The sequence below is a fragment of the Lissotriton helveticus genome, chromosome 8, assembly GCF_964261635.1.
Source record: "Lissotriton helveticus chromosome 8, aLisHel1.1, whole genome shotgun sequence".
Lineage (NCBI taxonomy): Eukaryota > Metazoa > Chordata > Amphibia > Caudata > Salamandridae > Lissotriton > Lissotriton helveticus.
Genome location: NC_136069.1, coordinates 1531388348 through 1531415002, shown reverse-complemented (window position 1 = coordinate 1531415002; position 26655 = coordinate 1531388348). Strand labels below are relative to the sequence as shown.

The following is a 26655-nucleotide window of genomic DNA, read 5'->3' as shown; positions in this document are numbered from 1 at the left end:
GGAACCTGGCTAGTCGTATACCCTAACTAAACTGAAAAAGTTAAATTCCAATTGCTCCTTTCTGTAGTGGGGCCTGGCCTTTTTAACTAGAGGATCCACACACCTTGTAAATGTAGCACAGGTTAAAAGTCAGTATATATCTTTCACTGTACAGCAGTAAAAGTCTTTAATAATTCTACCTTGCTTAATGTGACATGTGCACCATCTCAGATTAACGTGCACACATTGAGTTAACCAGACATTCACTACTTTAAACAGTTAGTTTTGTTTCTCTGTCTACAAAGCAGTCTCTGTTTGTCTTTTATAGGAGGTATTGATCAAACCTTGTTTATGTGAGCACCATGGTGACGCGCTTTCACCTAAAATGCACCAGGTTGTCATGGGTTAATTTATGATGAATTTCACATGCATAACACATAGTTGCCTATAATCAAAGGTTAGATAAAGAATCTTGGCATGATTCGTTTTCTGGTATACCAATGAAAAATTCACCAACTATATTTGACTGCCTTTTGAGCATTATTGCTGTGCAGTGGGAGACAAAGACTGACTTTCAGCCTGTAATATATTTTCATTTTTGTTTTTGTATATTTTTTTTATTTGTTGCATGATAGCAATATTCCAATTACACTTCGTTTTTCTGAGCGTATTTCAAACATTTTATAAATTCAAGAACAGCGGAACAAGGCATTAAAAATAGAGTAAAAATAAAAAAAGAGAAAGAGGATAGAGCGAAGTAAAACAACATGCATGTATTGTCATCACCGTTGATAGGTTGTGTGTATCTCTAAATGAGTTACTAAAGTGAGAGTTTGCCTTTAACAGTTGATTGGCAATTGTTCTTCATGTACATATTTCTGAGTATTTTAACCCCCTCCCACCCCTCCCATCCCCTGGGTTGGCACATTTTATAAGAAAGAAGAAAAGAAAAAAAGTAAGGCGTTAAATTGTAGGCTTATCTATCAAGCCATTTAGTTAGAGGTTCCCAAATCTTTAGCCTTTTCTGCATGGACCGTACACTTCTTTTCCCATAAATGGCTTTCTCAAAATTGTAGTTTGCCACTAGTTGTATTAACCATTGATGGTACCCTGGAGGAAATGGGTCCAGCCAGAGGCGGTATATTGCCATTGCTATAAAGATCATATGCTCTCCAGGTTTACCTTGCGTCTCCTGATCAACCCCAAGGCATATCAGTGAAGAAGATAGAGGAACATTACTCCCTAATACTTCTTTAAAAAAGTTTGTAATCTCGCATGTTAGATTGCTTAGTAGTTCACAAGAAGCAAACATATGGTTGAAATCAGCCTGGTATAGAGAACATTGTGGACAGCAAGTCCCTCTCCCTGTCCCCCATTTTGCAATTCTTTTTGGAGAATAGTACAGTGAAAAGCAGGATTTATAGTACTGGGCTTGAAGCTGTGCCGGGATTAGCACATTTTGTGCTAACTCACAAGAATGGAGAAATAGATCTTCTGGAATGTCTTTTTCCTCCTGCCACTTCCTAGCTCGCGTTGTTAAATCATCTGGCATTAATGCGTTAAGAGAGTTATATATTGTTCCAAATGATGCTTGATTTGATCTTAGATTATCGGTGATAGAAATGCTAATGAATCCTGCTTGTCCACCGCACTTTCTCCACAAAAAACGCGTATTTATAAATATTTGTAAAAGTCCCTCCAGTCTAATCTATACTTTTCTTTAAGGTTCTCAAAAGAAGCGACACCCGAGAGAGAATAAAGATCTCCCAGTTTGGTCAGACCTTCATTTTGCCATTTTCTAAGTAATGGGTCTTTAAAAACATCGGGCAAGTTTGGGTTGTTACAAGTTGGCCTGTAGTAATTTAGACGACCCAGCCCAAGCATTTTGCGGACTGATTTCATACTTTAAAATGCCGACACCAGTGTCTTGAGGCAAACTTTTTTATAATGGGAATCATTTAGAAACCGCCAGATCCACCCCCGCATTTTTGCCCATTATCAGCTCTATAGGCATGGGTATATCCTCTATGATATTATCTGAAGAGAGTAAGATTGTGCAGTAGAGTAGTTACCCAGTAGTAAAGTCTTATATTTGGGAGAGCCAGCCCCCCTTTCTATTTTGGTAAAGAAAGACATTTATAAGCTCTTCTGGGTTTCTCATAGCCCCATATAAATCGTGAGAACAGATCTTCTATCTTTTTTAAACACATATTGCCAAATTCTAATGGAATAGCTCTCATAAAATATAAAAATTTAGGATAGAAAAGCATTTTAAATAAATTACATATTCCTATTATTGATAGATGTAGCTTGTGTAGTCTAATTAATTCAGGTTTGGATTTCTCAATTAAGGGATCAATATTACATTCGACTATTTTCTCCACAGATGCCATAACTTCCACTCCAAGATACACAGCTTTTTTGACCTGTCTCATGTCTGTACCAATATCAACATTTTTACAGATTATCTGGGTTTTGGATCTGTTAAGGGAATATCCAGATAAACTTCTGAATTTAGCCGCTTCTGATTCCACCTCTGCCATAGATGTTCCTGGATTTTTTGTCACCAAAGGCAATGTCGTCGGCATAGGCCAGGACTTTCATCTCCCACCCATGTGAATAAATAGGACTAATTCTCTGATTCCCTTCCAGCATACGTAAGAAGGGGTCTATATACAATGCGAACAGGAGAGGTGAACTCGGGCAGCCCTGACGGGTACCTCTAGTTATTTTAAAAGTTTCTGTTGAAGCTCCATTTATGTATAGCCTTGCGGTGGGTACAACATCTTGAATGCTTGCAGATATCCCTGGCCGATCCCGACCTTTGACAGTGTCTCCCATAAAAAAGACCTGGAGACCCTGTCAAAGGCCTTCTCGGCATCAAGAAGGATAAGTGCCATTGGATCTCCTGATATGTGTGCAGCATCGAAGAGAGAAATAGTTCTCCTAATATGGTCTACTGCACCATGGCCCGGAATAACTCTGTGCTGTCTTGGGATACAACTTTATGAATAATGCCTGCTAATCGCACTGCCAGGATTTTTGAGTAGGTCTTGCTATCCGCATTAATCAACAGAATAGGGCAGTAATGAGGTTCTGAAAATCTGGATTCGTATAATTATTCTGGACTCCAGAATTAAAACTTCGTCGAAACATGACGAATTTGGTATTAAAAGACCGAGAATGACGAGTACATGATGTACATGTATTTTCGGCGTGTTCGAGTGACGACTTCACCTCGAAATCATCATTTACATTCTGAACCCTTGGCTCCCATTTATATGTTGCCCTTTACATAGGCCTTAATCCAGCTGAATTCGATTCCACAAGGACACATACTCCTTAATCGACTTTTCCATGACCTGTACAAGTTGGAACCATTGCCCCAGGCCGAACTCGTTAGGTCAGTTCCCTCCCAGTGGCCGAGCAAGATAGCATCTAGGCTCAACAAACCATAAAACCATTTCAGCGCGCACACCTGCCATATCTCGCTCACATCTATCTCCACTCTTTTGCTTCACTTACTTTATGGTGGGGAGGTGCCCGTTTTTATTAGGGGTCCAGTGATATCTGATGAAATGTTGGGCCTTGCCAAATGATTTGTTATAGGCAGCACGAAGTGAAATATGGACATGTCATCATGACTCTGCTTTTTCTTTGTATTGGAAATATGTTAACTATTTACTTTACAACCAAGAATGTTTTGCCTGGAGCCCAAAATTGTGTATAAGAAGAGAAGCCTGACTTTGTAGAAGTGTGCAGTCTCCTGAGAATATACCCGTATTGTACTTCTAGGACACTTGTTACCTTGGTTGCAGCCAATAAACTAATCCTTGACTTCACCTAGAAGACTCTGAGTTTCTGTAGGTCTGGATCAGGAAGAACCCGAGGTCTCTGGGTGTTGATTCCCTGGCACCGCTGGGTTACCGGTTCTGTGCCGGTTCTTAAAAACCCAGTACCTCAGTTGGCGCCCAACGTGTGGGGCTCGATTCCAGTGGTACCAGTCAGCCTGAAGATCGTGAGGAGCTTCGTGTGGAAATTCCGGAGGACGGCCAACCACCTCATCGACCCCTGCATGTCGACGTGGCCCGAAGGTCTTTGCTGCGAGGTTCCCCGCTTCCCGACGGCTACAAGGACTGCTGCCCTGGCTATCGCCCTGATTTGGACCCTTGAAGTTTGGTAGAGCGAAACACTGAGACGAGTCTTCTGGTGACTTCATCGATATTTCAGTTAAGTATAAGTGGAGCGTCTCCCAGTCTTTAGTTGGACTTAGTTTTGGGTATCTTTGGGATACAAAGTTTTGTGTTGGTACTTGCAAGCACCAAAACCGAAGGACTCGTGTATTCACGAGAAATATCGTAATCGATAATCCTTTGAAGTTTGGAACTAGACTAGAGAGCGAAGATGCCTAGTCTTAGACTTGGGAATTTGTTTTGTCTTGGTGGTAATAATAGGGACTCCCGATTGGAGGACTCATGTCCGGTTCCTCCAGTTGGAACTCCGACTTATGAACTATATGTAAAACATGGGGTAGGCCCCATCACCTACAACGAAGTATGGATTAAATACACCAGGAAAGATGGTGTTCTAAAATGGCCCCATTATGGTAGCTTTGATTCCGAAATCTTAGACAACCTCGAAGTTAAACTCTTTAAAAAGAAAGCCCGGCCGGCGATGTTTGACTCTTTCCGCTTATGGCGTAAAGAAGCCAAACAAAAAGAAATTAAATTAGCTAAGAAAAATAAGAGAGAAGGGGGACTATCAGTAATGCAAGCTGCTGTGCAGTTTAAAGATAATGAAGAAGAGCAGATGAATGAGCAGTTGCACAGGCAACGTAAACTGGCAATAGATAAGTGTTATCCAGTTTTGCCGTCTCTTCAGCAAGAGGCAGCAAAAGAGCGTGAAAAAGACCCATTAATGTCGCATTTACTAAATTCACCACCCCCCTATGCGCAGAATGCCACAGCACCCCCGCAACCTTTAGTTGCGCAAACTACGCCTCCTGCTCCTCCACAGCACCCACCAGCTGTTCTTCAGCTGGCTCCTACTTCTTCGGTGCAGCCTCCTCCAGGCCCACCGACCACTTCTGTTTCACCTGTGTTTTCTACGATTTTGCCTACTGTACTTTTTACATCTCCTAATGCTCCCTCTACGATTTTGCCTAGTGCCCCCTCTATTTCCCCTAATACCTCGTCTGCTATCTCTACCCCTGCCTTATCTCACCACGTTTTTCCATCTGTTTGTCCTTCAGTTTCACCTTCCATTCGGCAGAAAATGGCCAGCACTGTTACTAACCTTCGTTTACCTCTTTTCGGGTCGCCTACTATGACCCCTAACATGGGAAGAAGACAGTTGCGAAGTCGACTACCTGATTATCAAGAGAGAGATTCACTGAATAGTTTAGCACGGAAATGGGTTATGGACACGGTAAAATATGATGTAGAGTCTGTCATGGAAGTCTTCCACCAATGGGAAGCAGCGACACAGAGATATGTTTTTGAACAAATGTGTGTTTTCCTTTGCGAGGATTTAGAAGACAATGATCAGGAATGCATCCCACAAGAGATGTGTCGTGTACGGTTTAAGTTTGGAGAGGGTATGATTGTAGGTCCAGACGTGGAGAAAGCAGTTGAAATGTTGTTATCATATCGGAGTAAGGGAAGCAGTTCTGGGTCACCATCTGAATCTAATACATCCAGTAGGAAAAAGGCGCGACAATACCCTATGAGAGAAGTTCCCCCACAATGGAGAGAGGGTGACACGACTGCTGTCCCACCTATTCTGCCACACTTCCAGCGTGTATGGGTACATGTCCCATGGAAGCGAGCTGAAGTTTTAGCACTCAAACAAACATTACCAGATCCGCGTAAAAATCCTGCAGGGTACTATAAAGAGTTGTCACAAACTACTGGGTCATGTATAATGAATTTAGCCGATATCGATATGTTATTTGGGAATGTTGTTCCACAGCCTTTATGGGGTAAAATTCGTCATATAGATCATGACCAGGAATTAGGTGACACATGGGCTAATATTGCTGCTGCAGATGCCCGACAAGTTGGTGGTGCCAAGCCTGAGCCTTTGATATCAGAACTCCCTGGTAAAATAGTAGATAACGATAATGCCTGCAATACGCGTAAATTGGGATAAGTTGTCTGCATGCAAGCAAAAGAAAGAAGAAACTGTTTCAGATTTCTTCACCAGGTTTGAAGAAACATTCGTTGACCACAGCTGTCAAGATATGACCACAGAAGGTGGTCAGAGATTGTTTGTCGATAAATTCGTGCACAATCTGCTTCCAGAATTGTGTAAAAAATTAAAAGATTCAGAAAGTTCTTGGGCAGTTTCATCTTCAGCCCAGATATTGGCTACCACACAATATTATGAAAATAGAGACAAGGACGAGAAAGATAGAGTAGAAAAGAAAACTAGAGAACTAAAAACGAAGGTTTTGCTACAGCAAGCCTATCCGCCACGTGGTGGCGGTAATCAAAATAATAATGGTCAGAATCACTACCAAAATACTTTTCAGCAGCCTCCACAGTATCAGAGGAACTCGCAAAGATTCGAGTACACTCAACCCCGTGTACCTGTAGGCCCCAACCAGTGTTTATATTGCAAACAAGAGGGTCATTACAAGTATAATTGTCCTATTCTATTACAACGTGCAAATGGAGTTTCTGGTGTTAGAGGTCGTGGCAGTCAGCAAGCACCTAGAGGTAGAGGGCGTGGAAACGCCCCTCAGGACACACGTCCCCTTCCACCACAAAACTCTATGAACAGGTTTGATCAGCAAAATAACGTATCTGACAGGACAGCTCAATACTACGTTGATGATTATTACACAGAAAATGAGCAGTGGGAGAATAATGATTGCTAGGACAGCCATAGACAAAGAGAGGGAGTTGTTTCAGTTCCAGTAGATCAGAATGGACCTTACGTTGAGGTGATTACATCAGGTGTGTCAGAGCCTTTTCTGTTGGATACTGGTTCTACAAAGAGTTCTATTATGCACTCCAAACTCCCTGGCGCACCTTTGTCTGGCGAAATGAACGTTTCTGTAGGTTTTTCTGGCGCCCCAGTTAGAAATCCGATTTCTGACCCTTTATCTCTTTCTGTTGGTCCTTGTGAATTCGAAGCACCCCTTATTCTGACAACAGGTTGTGGTGAAAATTTGCTAGGATTGGATTTGTTAAAAAGATTGTATGCGACTTTGTACTGTTCTCCTTCAGGAGTACAACTTACTTTAGGTAAGAAAGTAGTTTCTCCCATGTATTTGTCGAGAGATGCACTTCCAGCAGAATTAGCACTTCTCCCAGATATTCTTTGGGCTACTGGTCCTAATGATGTAGGTCTTTTAGAAATTCCACCATATGTTGTAACATTGAAGTCGAATGTAAAAAAACCACGAATTCCCCAATACAAAATATCTAATGAGGGTGAAAAAGCTTTGCTAGCGATCGTCTACGAATTGATTGAAAAGGATGTGATTGAAGAAACACGAGGCAATGTTTGCAATAGTCCTGTTCTGCCTGTTTTAAAACTAACTGACCCTTCTCAGCCACCCGTGTACAGATTCGTAATTGATCTTCGATAAGTAAATAAGATAGTTGTGCCACAATTCCCAGTTGTCCCCGACATTACCATATTATTGACTATGATTCCAGCTTCTGCTTCATGGTTTTCGGTGATTGACCTAAAGAATGCTTTCTTCAGCATCCCAATTGCTGAGGAGAGCAGGGACCTTTTTTCCTTCAGTTTAGGAGGTCGAAGCTTCCGCTTTAAACGCGCTCCTCAAGGCTACTGTGAAAGCCCCTCAATATACAGTCAAGCCCTGAAAACACAGCTTGACACGATTATTTTGCCTAAAGGTGCCACTCTTGTACAGTATGTGGACAATTTGATCATTGCTGCAGATACTGAGAACATTTGTAAAAAGGCCACGTTGACATTATTGCGTCATCTGTGTGATCTGCATCACAAGGTGTCACTTTCCAAGCTTCAATATTTCCGACAAGAAGTGACCTACTTAGGTCACCTCTTATCGAAGGAGGGAAGGAAACTGACCCCAGAAAGAATTCAGGCAATAGCGAAATTGAGTGTGCCAAGAACACAGAGAGAAGTGCGTGCTTTCTTGGGCATTACATCGTACTGTAGACAGTGGATTCCAAATTTTTCGTTATTGGCCAAACCCTTGGTGGCATTAACGTGCAAAAATACACCCAATCCCATTCCTTGGTCTGAAGACTGTCAGAAAAGTTTTCTCGAATTACGCACAGCATTATGTTCGGCTCCTGTGTTAGGTACCCCCAACTACAGTAAGCCTTTCACATTGTATGTCCACGAGAAGGAGGGCTGTGCATTGTCTGTGTTGACTCAGTTATTCGGAGGTAGACAGCGGCCATGCGCCTATTTTTCGTCCACTTTGGATCCGGTAGCACAAGCATTGCCAAGTTGTTTAAGGGCCACAGCAGCAGCTGTTTCTATTCGACAGTCTGCAGGTCTAGTAATGAATAATACACTAATCGTGATGGTCCCGCATGCAGTAGACACATTGCTAAATAGGACCAAGACACAGCACTTAACTAGTGCTCGACTGTCCAGTTACGAATTAACGCTGCTAGCGAGCCTTGTGCACATAAAAAGGTGCAGTACCCTAAATCTAGCCACGTTGTTACCAATTGCAGAGGAATCAGATGCTTTAGAACAGCATGATTGTTTCCTCACAACAGAGGAAGAGACAAAAGGGAGAGTGGATTTATTTGACACTCCTCTTGCTGAATGTGATGGTACGCTATGGGTGGATGGTTCATGCTTTAAGCTCCCAAATGGTAACGTGACTACAGCATATGCTGTCACAACTTTGCACACAGTCGTTGAAACTGCACGAATACCACATGGTTCAGCCCAAGCTGCAGAATTAGTTGCTCTGACGAGAGCATGTATATTGTCTAAAGGAATGAGAGTGACTGTCTACACTGATAGTCAGTATGCGTTTGGAGTGGCTCATAGTTTTGGACGATTGTGGAGACAACGTGGATTCCTGACTTCGCATGGAACTAAGATTCAGCATGGTCAGTTGGTGAATGAGCTTCTTGAATCACTGACCTTGCCTCTGCAGATGGCGATTGTGAAATGTAGTGCTCACAAGAAGGTGACTGATGATGTTGGTCGTGGAAATGCATTCGCTGATGAGACCGCTAAAGAAACGGCAAAGAATGTGATGAGCCGAATGTATGTTGCAGGCCCTGAAAGATGGACTGGTGAGGTTGGAATATGTGAGGACACGATAGAGAGTGTGAAGTCCATCCAAGCTGAGGCCACAGAGAAAGAGTTGAGCACGTGGAGAGAGAGTACAGGGAGAATGGATGCAAATGGTTGTTGGATTGAATTGGCAGAGCATCAGAGATGGTTGTTACCCGATGCATATGTGCTTGCAGTGGTTACAATGGCTCATGGAATGGCTCATATCAGCGTGAAAGGGATTTGCAAGTTGTTGGCCCCAGTATGGAAGAATTCAGGGATTCCCAAGTGTGCAGAGAATGTTGTCAAGAATTGCATGGTATGTCTGAAGCACAATCCTGGTAGGGGAACCCCAACTCCAGCTGGTCATTTTGCACCTCCTACGTATCCGTTCGAGGTTTTGCAGCTAGATTTCATACATATGGAGAGGTGCAACAACTTAAAATACGTGCTCGTTGTTGTTTGTGCTTTCTCAAGATGGGTCGAAGCATATCCCCTAAAAGACAATACTGCCTTGTCCACAGCAAAAGCCCTTGTGAAAGAGTACTTCCCCAGGTTTGGATTGCCTAGAATGGTCTGGTCTGACAACGGAAGTGAATTTGTGGGTCGTGTGATGAAAAGAGTGTGTGAAGGGCTAGGCATTAGGCAGAAGTTCCACGCTGCAAATCACCCCCAATCAGCTGGATTAGTAGAATGTTACAATGGCACTTTAAAACTTAAATTGGCCAAAATCCAAGCGAGCACAGGTCTTAAATGGCCTGACACTCTACCCTTAGCACTCCTATCCACCAGAATGACTGTGCATTCGCGAGTGAAACTCAGCTCTTACGAAATTGTCTTTGGCCGGCCAGCCAACATATGGGGAGTGCCTAGGCCCACGAAGTTCAGCGAGCTGCAACACCCTATTTTGCTTGATTACTTGTATGAATTGACGGCTAAATTGCGTGTTTTGCATCAACAGGTCCACAACACCCTGCCTCCGGTCTCTGAGACTCCAGGTCACTCCATTGTCCCTGGATCCTGGATTCTCGTGAAAAACTTTCAAAGGACAAAGAACGACCAGCCCAGGTGGACCGGGCCGCACCTCGTCCTTCTTTCCACAAGGTCAGCAGTTCGAGTGGAAGGGAAGGCCTACTGGATCCACGGGATCCACTGCAAAAGAATACCTTCACCACTGCCACATGACCAGTGGGTCCAGAAGGGTGTCACTGACTCAGAGCTTACAACTGTGCCACGTATCATACCTGTCAGCGATGACCGTGTAAAAGGAACTAACCCTGAATGTGAAAGCGAGAACATTTTTCAAGAGACTGTGCCACCACCAGAACAATTGAACTCTTTGGAGCCTGAACTGCTGTTTCAGGACCAGACAGTACCAGGAAAAAGACGCTACAATTTGAGACCGAGAAAAACGAACTAACAAAAACGATTCCTTTTTATGATTTTGAGACCAAGACCTATGAACAAATAAATATATCTTTCTTCCTCCCAAGCACTATTTTTGAAAGTGCAGCTCTCCCATTTAGGAAACTTGCTTATTTTTGTTTTTCCAACCGCCATCCGGGTTCCGCTGCTAGGGCCGCGGTTGATTAAAAGTCTTTTGGGTGCAGCTGACGACGTTAGGTCGGTAGTTCTGGTCAGTCCAAGGGAGTTGCCCTAGACTGTCGGAAGCATCCTTTAGCAGAATCAACCTCCCACCGCGGGCAGCACCTTAGAGAGGATGGAGTTTCCTGATGTGGAGAGACCTGCCAAACAAATGAACTTTAAGCAGAGACTGTGTAACACGATGACAAAGAAAAGTTTTATAATATTGTGTATTTTTATGCTATCCAGCGTAATGATCTTTTTGATAAGTTATGTTTTATTCTCTTTCCATGTAACATTTGCGCCCACTGCATCACCCATACCTCCTCCTACTGTTTCCTCTCACTCTTTCCACCCTCTGCCTGACCACAAATCCAATAGAAGGTTAGAATTCATTAATAACTCCTTCGTTCAGTTATTACACCAACACCAACTTGTAATGAACACAACCAACTGTTGGGTGTGTGGTCTCATGCCTCACACAACGGATAAAGGTATCCCCTATTTGGTCCTGCCATTTAGTCACAATGGTTCAGTATGGGCATATAGGACAATGTTCATATATGCACAAGAAATCCAACCCCTACGTTCTGTAAAAGACAACCTCAAGACTAGCGCCCTAGTCAAAGGTATCGTTGACATGATCAAGGAAGTAACTTCTTATGAAGATACTCCGGATGATGAGATACTTGCATATGTAGGTTGGAACGTGACCGGATATGGCACTACTTTAAGTGAGAAACAGCAAGCCAAAAGATCCTCCCCCATCTGGATCGTACCCCATCAGGGTCACCTGTGTCTGCAAGGTATTGGCAAGAATCCCAGAGCTCAGCTATGGAAGAGTATCTGCACAGAAACATATGTTTTTGGATCTCAGACTTCCCCTGCGTTTTTAGCCGCTAGGGGTACTTATTTCATCTGCCATGATAGAGCCTATACATGGTTGCCCCCTGACTTCTCGGGCTCATGTTTTGTTTCATTCCTGTTGCCTCCCACCTACACAGCAGCGGCGGATTACCACCGGACAAGGGTAGTTAGAGGTGTCTTGAGTAAAGAAGACACTGCAGGTCAAGAATTTGGGGACTTTGCAAAGGGTTTTCTGCCGTTCTGGGGATCCACGACTAACAGTAGAAACATAAGGCAATTAACAAGGGTAGTTGAGTCCACCGTGACTGAAACTGCTGGTGCCCTTAGTAACTTGACTGCTGAGCTCCAGTCGGAGCGACTTATGACCCTTCAGAACCGGGTCGCTTTGGATGTTATACTTGCAGACCGAGGTGGAGTATGCAAATTGATCCAATCTAGTTGTTGCATTTTCATCCCAGATAATGCTCCAACCGTGTACAGAGCCATCTCCAAACTACATAAGATTTCTGAATCTATTCATGTGGATAAAGGAGATTGGTCGTTAATGGGATGGTTCTGGGAACTGATATCTGCCTGGGGATGGAAAATTCTGATGGTCATTGGGATGGTCTTAGCCATTCTTTTCCTGTTCTGTCTGTGCATACAGTGTGCTCCTGCAATATGTGGCCTCTGTGTTACATCATGTGTAAGGAAGCCTGTGTCAAGAGATGAACTAAGTACTAGAATGATGTTACAGCAACATCTCAATGACTTTACGAATATCGATCTGGACTCAGACTAACATGAGGATAGATTAATTGCCTATGTAAGGGCAAAAGGAGGGATTGAGGTTCTGAAAATCTGGATTCGTATAATTATTCTGGACTCGAGAATTAAAACTTCGTCGAAAAATGACGAATTTGGTATTAAAAGACCGAGAATGACGAGTACATCATGTACATGTATTTTCGGCGTGTTCGAGTGACGACTTCACCTCGAAATCGTCATTTACATTCTGAACCCTTGGCTCCCATTTATATGTTGCCCTTTACATAGGCCTTAATCCAGCTGAATTCGATTCCACAAGGACACATACTCCTTAATCGACTTTTCCATGACCTGTACAAGTTGGAACCATTGCCCCAGGCCGAACTCGTTAGGTCAGTTCCCTCCCAGTGGCCGAGCAAGATAGCATCTAGGCTCAACAAACCATAAAACCATTTCAGCGCGCACACCTGCCATATCTCGCTCACATCTATCTCCACTCTTTTGCTCCACTTACTTTATGGTGGGGAGGTGCCCGTTTTTATTAGGGGTCCAGTGATATCTGATGAAATGTTGGGCCTTGCCAAATGATTTGTTATAGGCAGCACAAAGTGAAATATGGACATGTCATCATGAATCTGCTTTTTCTTTGTATTGGAAATATGTTAACTATTTACTTTACAACCAAGAATGTTTTGCCTGGAGCCCAAAATTGTGTATAAGAAGAGAAGCCTGACTTTGTAGAAGTGTGCAGTCTCCTGAGAATATACCCGTATTGTACTTCTAGGACACTTGTTACCTTGGTTGCAGCCAATAAACTAATCCTTGACTTCACCTAGAAGACTCTGAGTTTCTGTAGGTCTGGATCAGGAAGAACCCAAGGTCTCTGGGTGTTGATTGCCTGGCACCGCTGGGTTACCGGTTCTGTGCCGGTTCTTAAAAACCCAATACCTCAGTAAGAGGCAGGTTCCAGTGCCGATTTACTTTTCTTCAGAAATACCATGATTTTAGCCTGCAACCAAGAAGCATGTGCCCCCCCCCCCCCCTAAATACATGTGCGAATAGCTGAAGCATTATCTATTTTAGTTCAGTGGAGAAGCTTTTATAAAATTCCCCCGGAATATTATCCAGCCCAGTAGCTTTATTATTAAGAAGACTGTTAATGGAGAGGAGTGTGTCAATCCATTGGGGGGGGCTCTTCTAGTGTGACCTGATCCTCATGTGGTAACTGGGCAGCTGGGATTTTATTTAGATAGTTAGTAATATCATCTGAGCAGGCCATAGCTTTCTCATGATATAGATTTTTATAGTAAACGAGAAACTCCTTTCGAATACCTTCTTCATCTGACACTACTTCTTGCGCAGAGTTTCTAACAGCCTTAATGATGTTCCTGGTGGCTTTTTGTCTAGCCCTGATGGCTAGATGGTGACCAACCTGTTTGCTGCATTCATATGCTTTTTTCTTCTGCCTTCGTCAGCCGAGATTGCAGTTGATCCAATGCTTGGCGTTTTTCTCGATTCAGAGAGATTGAAAAGCCAAGTGTTTCCCCTCTAATTGCCGCTTTCAGTGCATCACAAACTATTTCTATCCTAGTGCTGCCTAAATTCTCTTTAAGGAATTGTGGGATCCACTGTTTCATGTGCTTTGTATATTTCTCATTAAGGAGAAGAGATTGCTCAAAGGTTCAATTTGCACAATCTTTAGTTATCGCTTTTGCCCCTCTAATTTCCATCACTAATGGGTTATGGTCTGCAATAATACGTGGAGTCCTCTCTATTGATGACTCAAGAAGAATAGCCCGAGATGCAAAGAAATAGTCCAATCTGACCAGTTTATTATGCGGGGAGGAGAAGAAGGTATAGCCCGGATCAGTCGGGTGGTGTGAATGCCATATATCTGTGAGTGCTTGTTCTCTGCATAAGGCCCTGAGAGCCTTAAAGACCTTTGGTTTTCCTCCCTAATATGTTCAATTACTATCCTGCAATTTTTTTTATCTGCTGGGAGATTGATATTCAAATCATCACAAATAACTACAGGTAGCGGCCATGCAGCCAATTCGTTATTCAAGAAATCAAAAATTGCCGGGGGTCATCTATGGTGCTGACGGATATTGCGCATATAGTAAGTGTATCCCAGTTTTCCCTTCAGCATAATGTAATAGCCCACCTTCCATTTGAATCTTCTAGTGTTCGTGTAAATAGCAGAGATCGTTTTGCAGATAAAATTGCCACCCCCCGTATCCTAGCATTTTGAGTAGTGGCCCCAACCACTGTATAGCCAAGTGAGTCTAACAGAAGTGTTTGTGTCCTCTCTATGTGTGTCTCCTGCAAACATAAGATATTGGTTTTAAGAAGTCTTAGTGCTTCAGCCGTATTGCGTAGTTTCCTTATATCATTAAGTCCGCACACATTAATCGCTGCTATGCGTAGTTTACTCACAAAATGTATCTAAGTTTTTCCATGCGAGATCTTGAAATTTAAACATCTTAAGCTTAAACACCTTAAGCCTGAAAAAAGAAACAACCTTACATGATAGTTTACATGATGCCAACCCCCCATCCCTAATCCTGTCCCGTACCCCAAGAGCCCCTCCCCCCACCCTCCACCACCCTCCACCACCCATTGAGGCTACCTGGTTCACCATGAACCAGGATGAGGACATCTGATCAGTCAGGGCCCCAGTCCCACCCCCTCCATCCGACCCCCTGTGCTAATAATTTGTATAAGAAAGAAAAAGCTAAGAAGGAAGAAAAATACAACTGAATAGGAGGAGAAGAGCATCCTATTAACCTTACAGTTGCTAAATGATGTTGACATTCCAGACATTATAGACATTATAGCAAGCAAAAAGTTTTTCTTTTTTTTTAAATAGTTTTTCCCACCCCCCCGCTATCTCCTTTGATCATTTTGATCACTATCTCAGTCTCCGTCGATATCCATTCTCAGCTCTAAAGTATAAGGAACTTAAGATATTTTTTTAGTTCTTGGTTTTGTTCCTTCTAGATTCTGTAATCTCCCTGAGATAAGCCTGTGTTTGAATTTCTGAAGGGAAGCTGCGTGTGGCCCCATTGAAGATGATTTTTAGCCGTGCAGGGTTTTGTAAGTATACCGTCACCCCAACTTGCTGAAAGGGGGCGAAGAGCTGTCGCATCCTCCATCTTCGCTCAACTGTTGCGTGGGCAAAGTCAGGCCTGCTAAAGAAAGTGACACCATTAAATTCTCTCTAGCTGGTGGGTCTTGCAAGGTCTTCCAGTTTTCCATGGTTGTGGAGTTGCCACCTGAGCAGAATGTTTTATTTGAGGGAGTCGCAAATTGAGAGGATGAGTAATCCCATCTGAGTTCAGTGTCACTTCCTTGATCTGTGGACTCCTCACTTGTGCCGACTTTGTTTCTTCTGCTTTCTTCTTTTCTTTCCCAGTTTTTTTTTGAGGCAGTGTCTTTCCAGAAATCCTCCCCCTTCCATCACTAGATATTGAGATACAAGTCTCGTACCTCTCTGACTCTTCAGTGACTGAATGGGGTTTTTCGCTACCGTTGGGAATCTCACATTGTTGTGTGGCAGAGTTTGTTTGGTTAGTTGGGTCTTCCTCTGTAGTGGTTTGAATGCTCGGCATAAGTTCGGTATTTACATAGTTTGAGGCCCCCACATGTTCTGTCGCAGGTGCTCTTACATCCTGGTTGAGAGAACTGACCAGAGGAGTACTAGGAGGCTCATTATAATGGGGTGGTTCGCTGTTTAGACCAACTCCTGGTGAGGGGGATGCGCCTGAAGAAGTAGTGGATTGGGCCAGAGATGCCATTTTTGACACAGCCATTTCCAGCGAGTTCTCCTGTGTGGTCCCGTTAACATTGACAGTTGTGTCAGGTTCAATATGTCCGCTGGGTAGACCCGCCGTGCTTTGTTTATTGTGCGCTCCTACTTCCACCACAGGGCTGAAGACCTTAGAAATTAATGGCTGTGATTCGGGTACATGAGCGTGAGCATTAGTTGCAGGTTTGCTATTCTTTTTGATTTGTAGCCTCCCTGCCTGCTTAGCCATAATCTTTGCCTTCTCACTGGAATCGAAATTAAGATTTAGATTTTCAGTACCCTCCTTACTTTCCTTGCCTTTCAGCCCCCGTGTTTCTGGGTGCTGCGGTAAAGGATCTGGTTGACTCTTTTGCACCATGTCAGCCCTGTCACTTAATCCTGTTAAAGGCAGATTGCAGTCTTTTCCCTTCACTGTTCTCCTCACAGCTCTCCCCACCATCCTTACTTGTTTGACTCTAGGCCTTGTAGCAGCTGAGGAGTCAGGGTAACAGTGTATCCTTCGCTCCCTCCAGCAGTGGGTCCCAGATCTAAAGCTGCTGCCTCTTCTATCTGTTCCTCACCGGTTTGCCGATGGTTCATCAGCCGCCGATCGAGCCGCGCTGAGCTGCCGCGTCACTGCGGGCCGATGACGATGTGGATCGGTGATGCTGGAAACGTGGAAGACGCTGGGGGAGATGCCGGGACAGTACGCTTCGAAGATCGCAGCGCCAATTCAGATTCTGGGTGTCCCTTCGTTTCGCGTCACACCTCAGGTACGCTAGCCCATGCGATCACAACACAGGCGGTGATACAGAGCCGGCCCACCCGTTGAGTTTTGCGGGAAATCAGCCAGGCAGGCATCGAATAATGAGTGGGGGTTACTCACGGTTTCGTCCCATCAGTAGCGCCTTTTTTTCTTTGCTTGTTAGGAGATCGGATCGAGGAGCAGCGCAGGGTAGCTGCTACTCAGACGCCATCTTGCCTTGTGCCGATATATTTTCATTTCTGATGAAATAATACTACCAGGTCACAAAACACTTATAGTTGGTGTTGAACCTAGCCCTCAATGCAGGTTCCCCCCAAAACCTTTTGCCTTACTCCCTCCACTTTTTGCAGATTTTTATTTTTTTTATTTTTATCATAGCGCTCTGTGCACCCTACCACTGCTAATCAGTGCTAAAGTGCTTGTGCTCATTCCCCTAAACCTGGTTTGATTGGCATATACCTAATGCGCATATTTCATTCTCTTTTAAGTCCCTTGTAGAGTGGTATACCATATACTAAGGGCCTGTAAATTAAATGCTACCAGTAGGCCTGCAGCACCTATTGTGCCACCCACTTAAGTAGCACTTTAAAACATGTCTCAGGCCTGCCAGTGCAGCCTGAGTGCAGTTTAAACTGCCATGCCGTCTTGGCATTTAAACCCCCTTTCAAGGCATAAATTCCCCTTTTATTAGACACCTCTAAGGTAGGCCATATGTAGCCAATTAGGCAGGGTCAAAGGTTTGACATGTACTTTTAAGTTTAACTTTTTCTGGTAGTGAAAAGTTCCCAAATTCGTTTTTCACTAGAGTGAGGCCTATCCCTCCCATTGGATAACATTGGGGATTCCTTATAAGCTGTAATTCCTAATTTGGAGCAGGTAGACATTTTTATGTTTGCTACCTATGAAATTGTAATGATAAACCCTCTATAATGATCAAGTCCGATTTTTCATTATAATGTAAAAAATGCCACTTTTAGAAAGTTGCCATTTTTCTACCCTCGGCCCTTTGTATGTGCAGCTCGTCTTAGGTCACATGACTGGGTGTAGCTGACAGTTGGGGTTTGTGACCTCCTCCAAGATAGTCACACAATAAAGGAATTAGGTGTGCTTCAATGATCCATCTGCTGGCAGGATGATGGGGCTGAGCTGAGCACAGCCCCACTTACACCTAAATAGCCTGTGCTCTGCATTCACACAAAGGGCCTAACAACCCTGTATTGTCACTGCAGCCATCTTGGAGCAAGGGCAGTCAGGAAATTCCATGCACTACAAATAACCTATCCAGAAGCTTTCCCGCCATCCAGAAGAGGAGCACCACATTATAGAAATAATACCTTCAGACCCAGTCTTCAGTACACTTCTGGGCCTGTGGATCATCTGCCTGGAAGAAGAACTGCAGTGCTGCGGGAAGGACTGGCACTCTGCTGGATTGGTGCTCTGTTTGTCCTGCTGCTCTGCTACCTTCTGCCTGGGGACAAGGACTGTATCTTCAACTGTCCCAGGACTTACAGATTGACTCACCAGGGCTAGCTTACCAGCCTCCTGTTCAGAGCCACAGGGACACAACAGACTTCCTCCATCTTGAATCTGCAGCTGGACCTAGTCTAAGTGAGTCCTGATCCTCCAAGTGGGCCCCCTCAGTTCTGGACCCTTGGTAGTGGTGCTAAAGGTGCCCAGATAGCCCAAACCCAAAAGTGAGGACTGCTCTGAGAACCAGAATGAGACCTGAACAAACCTGCACGCCTCTCTGCCCCAGGTGCATAGGTGATCAGATTTACTCTGTGGATTCTCCCACTATGCTCTTCTATGCAACAGCAAATCTGTTTCAGGGGTCTTTCACCAAAGGGGTATCCGTGATTGTGGAACTGTCTTCGGCTAAAGCCCTCTGCCTTGTCTTGCTGGAGATTTCTGACTTCCATCTCAACAACTAAGTGTGAACATAGCGATCTTCATCCGGCTGTGACCCAAGGCTTTTCGGCGATGTCACTCCCTTTTCAAATACTGAACTTCAACTTCACAGAACATTTTCCCCAAGAATTTCTCTAAGTTCGAAGGTAAGCACTAACTGGGCCCAATCCACTGCATCGCGGGCAGCCATATTTTTTGACTTTGACCCAGACTCACACGACTAAATGTCTACTGTTGGCACTTTGGTCATTTACTTTGAATAAAACAATTTAAAATTCATAACTCCAGTTCTACTGATTGGATCTGTGTCGTTTTGGTATCAAATAATTTATTAAAATGTACTCTATTTCTCTAAACTGGTTTGGGATTTTTCCTGTGTTGTACTTTCACTTTATTACAATTTGTGTGCTGCATAAATACTTTACACATTGTCTCTAAGTTAAGCCTAACTGTGTTTTGTGTAAGCTACCCAGGGTTAAGCACAGGTTCATTTGGTGACTTTTTTGTGGCTTACCCTGCAAGGGATTGTGGCTGTTGCTTGATCAAGACTCACAACCCCAGTCAACCAACAACCCAATTTCTAACAGTTGGTCTCCCAAACCAGCTTACTATTCACCAGCCTAAATGCAAAGGTTTTTGAAGTAGGTATTTCTACTGCACTACTTTAGATGTCTGACAAGAATCAAACTGGCAAACATTTGGAAGGAAGCTAAACTCCATCACTTTCTACTAGGCTTAACAACCTTAAAAATATGTGGTGCCCTGCTAATGTTACTTTTTGCTTACCTCGGTTACTCTTCTCCAACCTCAGCTTCCTGAAGTGAGCACTCAACAAAATAAATTACTTTAATACATGAGTGTATGTCAAACATTCAATAAAGTGAAAACATTCCAAAGCTACTTTAGGAGTAAATGGAAAAGTCATACACAGCAAATCAAGAATGCAAAAAATCATATAATTTCAAGAAACGTTAGTATTTTATTAAACAGCTCTGTACATTGGAATGTGTTATCAAATTACAGGATTCACCATTTAGCTTGTACATCCTTTCTAAAACACTGCACATCAGCTATTATATACAACGACATTCATTTTAATTGCAAATATTCTGCTAAATAAGAAATGGTATGAGACCGGCTGTATTGTGTTTACTAAAATGCTGGTCAACATTTGTATTCTCTGATGTTAGGAATATGACAAGTTTTGTAAAATCATTATAAAGTTAAAAAATCACAATGTTCTTGATGACTTTGACTCTAACATATGTCTTCTTCTTATTCAATAAAGATTGAGAAAGATCCATCTAAATGGCTCTGCACAGCATGCCACCCCACCCTGAGTTCACCATAGCAGGATATTTTGACCCCGCACCTCAGTGCACATCACGATTACACATGTATTGAGTCCTGATTTGAAAATAAATATTGCCCAGTGTGGGGCTTTGAGGTCGGAGGGGCACACTATGTGCATCCTATTTCCACTGGTGTGACTACAGTCACCTCTCTGGGGTGTAAATGAGCCTGGTGGTGGCAGGGATACCACTTTTAGTAGGTAGGGCAGCCAGTTGTACCTGTTACCTGCTGGGGAGGGGTTCTACCAATATCTTCCACCTTTTTCAATTGTCTACCTGTCCAAGCAGGTCATTTGCCCATTATTATGGGGGATGACTAGCATATGTTTTCAGATATGTCTGAGTTTCAGGTGTGTATGAATAATTTGTAGTGTATGTGGCCATGGCCACACACGTTTTGATAATCTATTGCTATGTAAGCTTGAGGGAGAGAGGGGGTCCCTACAACTGAAGTGAATTGGACTTTCCTTTCAGGCATTCAATGGATCTTTGTAGTGGGCCCGGCGGGAGAGTGTTTTAACACCTTGGATGTTAGAGATATTTTCCTCCTGTGCTGCACTCTGTGATTTCCCATTGTTCATGACAAGGTCAGCTCGTCATGAGCACAGCTCAACCGTGCCTCATGACGAGCTGAGCTCGTCATGAGCAGCGAAGGGGTTAAGGAGTGGAGACTGTGTGTCCATTTGAAGTCAGGGAGTTTGTCCTACCTTTTTCTGTCTCTTTGTTCTCTGGCACCGTTGCCCCCTGCTGGTTAACTGGTAAGTGAGTGGGACAACCTGCATATTTTTAGGTATTGTTGTTTTGTGTTTCACCAGAGAGGAGATTTTAAGCTTCACCCCACCTCCATGCTCATACTCATGTGTGGACCAGTTTGTGTGGCAATCACAACGATACCGAACAGCCTAAAACCAGTCACAGAACTCACCTACTGGAATACACAAAGTCTGTCCACAACTTCGTTATAAAGATGTGACAATTAATTTCCAGTCAGTCTGTGGCCCCAGCCAAGTGACCAGGAGAATCCTCTGAGCTCCTGCATTGGGGTGCTAGCTGCCAAATACCCTTGCCAGGTTTGGGACGTGAACCAGTGGAAGATCCAACAAGGTTGCCAGAAGAGGCTGCATCCAACTTTGAGAGAGAAAGAGATGCCTGACTGCTGCTGTGGAGCAGTGGAGGTGCCCTTGCATGGAGAAATGAGCCCACACCAAAGAACTAGAGCATGAGATCAGCAGTACAACATGCCTTCTTTGAAATAGCACACTGTCCTTCTATGATTGATGGTGTCCTAAAACTCAACCGAAGGCGAGTTGCACGTGGAAGAGGAGTGCTAAGAAGTGCTGTAGTGCTACAACAAGTTGTGACTGCCCAATGTGGTCAGACTCTCAAGAAGTGTCAAGGAAAAGTCAAGACCAGCCCGAGGAGCTCAACCACTGAGACCATGGGTGGGAATCTACTTGTTTGGGGTGGGGGGGTTGCAACTGGGACAACATAGTACTCAAGCAGCAAGATCCACATGACTTCTGACTCTGCCTCCTGCAGTGTGCACACAACAGACTGGTTCTACTTACTGATAAGTTGCATGTAACAGCACTCTTTAAGGTGTTTCATCTGTTGGGCCCGAGTCAGAGCCTCAATTCATGGCAGGATCTGGATCAAAGGCCCAGATCAGGATCACAACCGCTGACAGCGTCACATCAGGCGTGGCCTGCCAAAGAGACTGCACAAACCTTCTTGGACATCAGGTCAGTGAATTTGACCCTGAGTGATCCCTTAGTGGTCGGAAGGGAATAACCAGTGATTATGGGTGAGTTAAATGCCAGGGTCCGGTCATGTGATATAATTGTTACCCCCCTTACAAGACCATGGGGTAAGACATTATGTCTTCAGAGACTTCCCTGTAATCCCAGTGGGCACTTATCCAATTAATACTAAGAAATTTCCCTTTGTCTCCTTGCATAGTAATTCTAGTTGTATGCAATAAAGTACTTTTCTTTTGCTAATCCAAAGTATTGCCAGTGCACCAATTTATTACCTTGTATTTGGTGTTTATTGAGGTCTCAATCCCTAACCCCACATTGACTCCCTTATTAAACCCTGAGCTCGCCCACACTCTATTGATAGTAAAGTGGCAAAGGGGTGAATCTGGTACACAGCTTTGGGTCCAATAGTACAGATAAGCTATTGGACACCAGAAGTAACTCGCCCTGAATCTTATGATCCAGCCCAGTAATGATTGATTGGCCAGGGACTCTCGAAAAGGTTTTTACTACTCCTTACAAAAGACTTTCCCTACAATCCTTTTCAACAAAATATACATTTTCAGGCAATGCTCTTGATTAACTCTCTCACAGCCCTCATCTCCCCTCTCCTGCCTTTATTGAAGATTTCACTGCTGTACAGTGCTCTGCTGCTTTATAATGAATTTTGTGCTATATAAACACATAGACCACTGCAAAGTAGATGCAATTGTAGTGATTAAGCCTCACATTGGCCCTCCATGTGGCAATAACTAGGGGTGTTGCCGGAATTTGCGTAATCGCGTTACGCAAATCTCCACAAAACGGTAAAAAATCTCCGCGAACACGCAGAAATTCTGCGAACACGTGCAATTGCTTGTTTGCAATGCTTTTTCCTGTTCGCAATTGCTGTTTATGTGCTCGAGGGGAAATAGCTCGCGAACACGCATTTTGAGAACGCGAACAAGCAAAAAATTTCGCGAAGTCGCGGAGCACAGAATCTTGGGCAATTTTGCGTTCTCCACGGAACGCGAAATTACTCAAATTCCGCGAGCGGAACAGAATTTACCCCCCAGGCCTAGCAATGACATACATATGTGTAAAACGGACTTTCACCCAGAAAGGTATCTTGGCGCTAAGTAACAGATGTTTATTGTTACCCAGCTCAATGGTACTCATGCTATCGACCTCAGAAGGATGAAAGGCTGAGTGAACTCACTGTCAGTTGAACCTGTGACTAGGAGGTTGAACACAGGCCCCTACATTGGATGCATTAGCCCCCTAAGCCACCAGACTCTTCATATTTTTGTATGTACTAAATTTCCAATTTTTTTAGTTGCCATTCATAAAACCGTACCAACAGGACTTTATAATACACTTTTAAACATTTTAGCATATATGATTCATTATTTGTTATCACCATTTACACTTTGTTTTCAGTTTAAGTAATTCGTAATTTGCTCTAAAATGCTGATGTCTGCGTTTTTCCTGCTGCACCTTAGTTTTATACAAGAGAATAAAGCAATAGTTTGCAATATTTTAAATACTTATTTTATTTGCTTCCATTTGGAGTATAGTTATCTGCATACATAATCAAATATAAATGTATGACAACACTTCTAGTGACTGTATTAAAATGTCAATGAAATGGATAAAAAGCTCCAAATTCACGCTTGCCTTTTCGTGAATCTTCAGTGCTGTACAAGACTCTAAAAAGCACTAGGCCTTTGGACAGGCAACATTTCCAAGCAAAATATAAGTGACATTTCCAGCAACATTGAGTTCTCTGTGGGACTCATTAAAGAGTTGGATTTGGCACATGTCTGTGACATTTTATGTCACATTCTCTTGAGTGGGTTTCTTTCAGTATCACAGCTTCTTAAAAATAAAACAAAAGTCTACACCATGCCACAGCAGTCAATATCAACACATGGAAATATAATGGATTTTAATTAAAAATTAAAATCTGTGTAGTAAAAAAGAAGTTGCGAGTGTGTAGCAGGAAAGATGATAGAATTAGGACTAGTTTTCAAAATGTGGTCATACCTTTCTTAGAATGCTGGCAGAACTCTGTCTCAGCTCCCTGTACACGCCCGGTTCAAATTTCTTCAGCCAGACCCAATCCCCCTGTTGGACAAAACATGAAATATAATAATACACCAATACTTTCGGAAATGGTCAGAATCGCATTCTATGAGCAAAAGCCCTTTAAGGGAAGCAGGGTTTTTATTTCATATGAAATAGTTTTCGACTTGTCCTGAGCTTCCACGAGCTGGCCAGTTTAATACTGTGGATTTGAGACTGTAGTGGCCTGGTGTACAAAAGGCTTTGCATTAGGAAACACTGTGCAAACTACTTTGTGAAAGTCAAATCTAATTTCACAACAAATTAAGGGGAGCAAATTAATGAAAGGAACTTCAGTGCAGGGTTAGAGAATGTTTGCTCTGTAACTTATTGTGCAAAGTCAATAGTGACTGTAAAAGCACCTTGTGAATTGCTATTAAAATGTCCAAAAGAAGGCAAAGTCATAAAAAAGAGCTTGTTTTAATCATACCAAGGGCATCTAACAATAAAAGGGAACTAGAGTGACTCTCATGTATTATTGTCCTTCCCAACCCTGTTAGGCAATATCTAAAGTGCTCCCTGGAAGATGGTTGAGGCCACCCTGGTTTACAGGAACCAGGACTAGATCCGATGATGAAGAAAGCATTCCACTAAAAGAGTGGTTGCGGGTCTTCAAAAACTGGACAACTTCTTGGCAGGTATCAGTTTCCAGCTAAAGGGGTTATGTAAGAAAGGGTACTAGGATATAATTTGTGTTCATGATGCATTGGGAGGAAAGTATCAATTTTCCCATCAAAATCTCTCTCCCGCTCCAATACACAATATTTAACTGAGATATACCAGAATAATGTTTGTGAATTGAATTGCGGCCCATTGTGAAATGTTGAAAATGCTGGCATGGAAGACCGCGTTAGACAGCAGACCTCCAACCCAGACCATCCAATGAATATCACTGAGGTGGGTGGTTTATGATGTCAGCATACCACCCACAGCAAGGAAGGAGCCTGGTCACAGCTGGTCACAGTGTAAAGGGAATCACTGCTCTGCGACCAGCCTCTTTCAAGCATCAGTCTGAATGTATATAGCGCTTCATACTGCACTTCTATCTTTTCTAAGCACTGTAAACAGCAGATGTTAAAACTTCCCAATGTAATACTGCTCAATGTTGTGACTTCAGAATGAGGGAGGACTGAGTTGACCTTGACGAGATGCAAATTAATGACCAGAAGATCAGTTTTTAAAATGACAATCATGAAACTTACTGAAATATCCTGTCAGATTAAATTGATTGACATATGCATAGCATTATAAAACCACAGTGAATTAAATCATATATCTTTAAGTAAGCTTCAATACTTTAAATCTGGTAATCCATTCAGAGGGGATGATCTATTTTCCCATTAATTTCTGACTTGTGGTAAATGTGATGAATATTTTAAGTCTATTATAACTTAGTTCATTAGTTACTTCAAAGACATGATGATCATTAATGGAACATACAATAATAATTAACATTTTCCCTAACTTTCTTGTCCATTATCCAACTCAAAAGATAAAACATTTATCCATACTGTTCTGGTCACAGTGACTTCTCTTATGATGACATGCAAAGTGTTTCCTATCTAGACTGAGGAGACGCTGACCTAATTGTGTTCGATGACATACACTGCCATAGTTCAAACAGATAGGTGTGTATTTTTTATGTTTTATTTGTTATTTGGTTTGTACTTTTATCACAAACTCTCACTCTCTCTTGGTGTACAGTCTGGGTTTTTCGATTTATTTTTCTTGAAAACAAATAATTCATCTAATAATTCAGGTAGTCCTAGCTTTAAAAAGATACATTATTTTGTAATTGCAAAAAAGTTACTCCATGAACGGGATCAACAATTTGTTTTTTTGTAGAAAAAAGATTACTTGCAAATTGCAATTCTTAGGCAGTCCAAACCTGTAATAACAACAAGTTTTATCTATACAAATGGGGGAATTACAGGGCAATTAGTTATGCACACATCGCATCCCGCTGTAATTCCCCATTCCTAATGCGACAACTCTGAATACTACCATGTCTCTTCACCATGAAATTACCTATCAATGCGATAACGATAAATCTCATTCACAATACTTTTGAATACCTGTGGTGACTGTAGATCCAAAAAAACACAATCTGCCAGGGGACATTCTGTAATACTCAATTACATAGTCAGGATCTGTGGACATTGTGCATACAAGCACAATTTGGAAGTGTGGGAAAACACTAGAATAGTGTGTTTTCCACCAGCCGCGGCCGGTAGTGGGAGTACCGGCCGGGCGGTGACGTGGGGAGGGGGAGGGGCAGGATGGGGGGTAGTAATGTATGGATTACGGAGTTTAACAGGCGAGTAAACATATAAATAAATAAAACGAATTTCGTTGTGCGCACTGCACCGCATTTGGTGATGCAATGCATGCAACAAAATTTGTTTTATTTATTTATATGTTTACTTACCTGTTACACTCCGTAATCCATACATTACTACCCCCCACCCTGCCCCTGCCCCTCCCCCTCCCCAAGTCACCGCCCGGCCGGTACTCCCACTACCGGCCGCTGCTGTTTTTCACTGTGTAGTTGTTTTTCAGTGT

At 43.0% G+C, this 26655-nt stretch overlaps 1 protein-coding gene across 1 annotated transcript in view; it reads right to left on the bottom strand.

Annotated features, from left to right (window-relative positions):
* The window catches only part of LOC144772039 (retinal guanylyl cyclase 2-like), a 590168-nt gene that overhangs the window by 244562 nt on the left and 318951 nt on the right, over positions 1-26655 (bottom strand). Inside the window, exon 7 of the mRNA XM_078656243.1 lies at positions 24016-24096. Coding sequence (XP_078512369.1) covers positions 24016-24096 — 81 coding nt within the window. The remainder of the gene's footprint in view (positions 1-24015; positions 24097-26655) is intronic.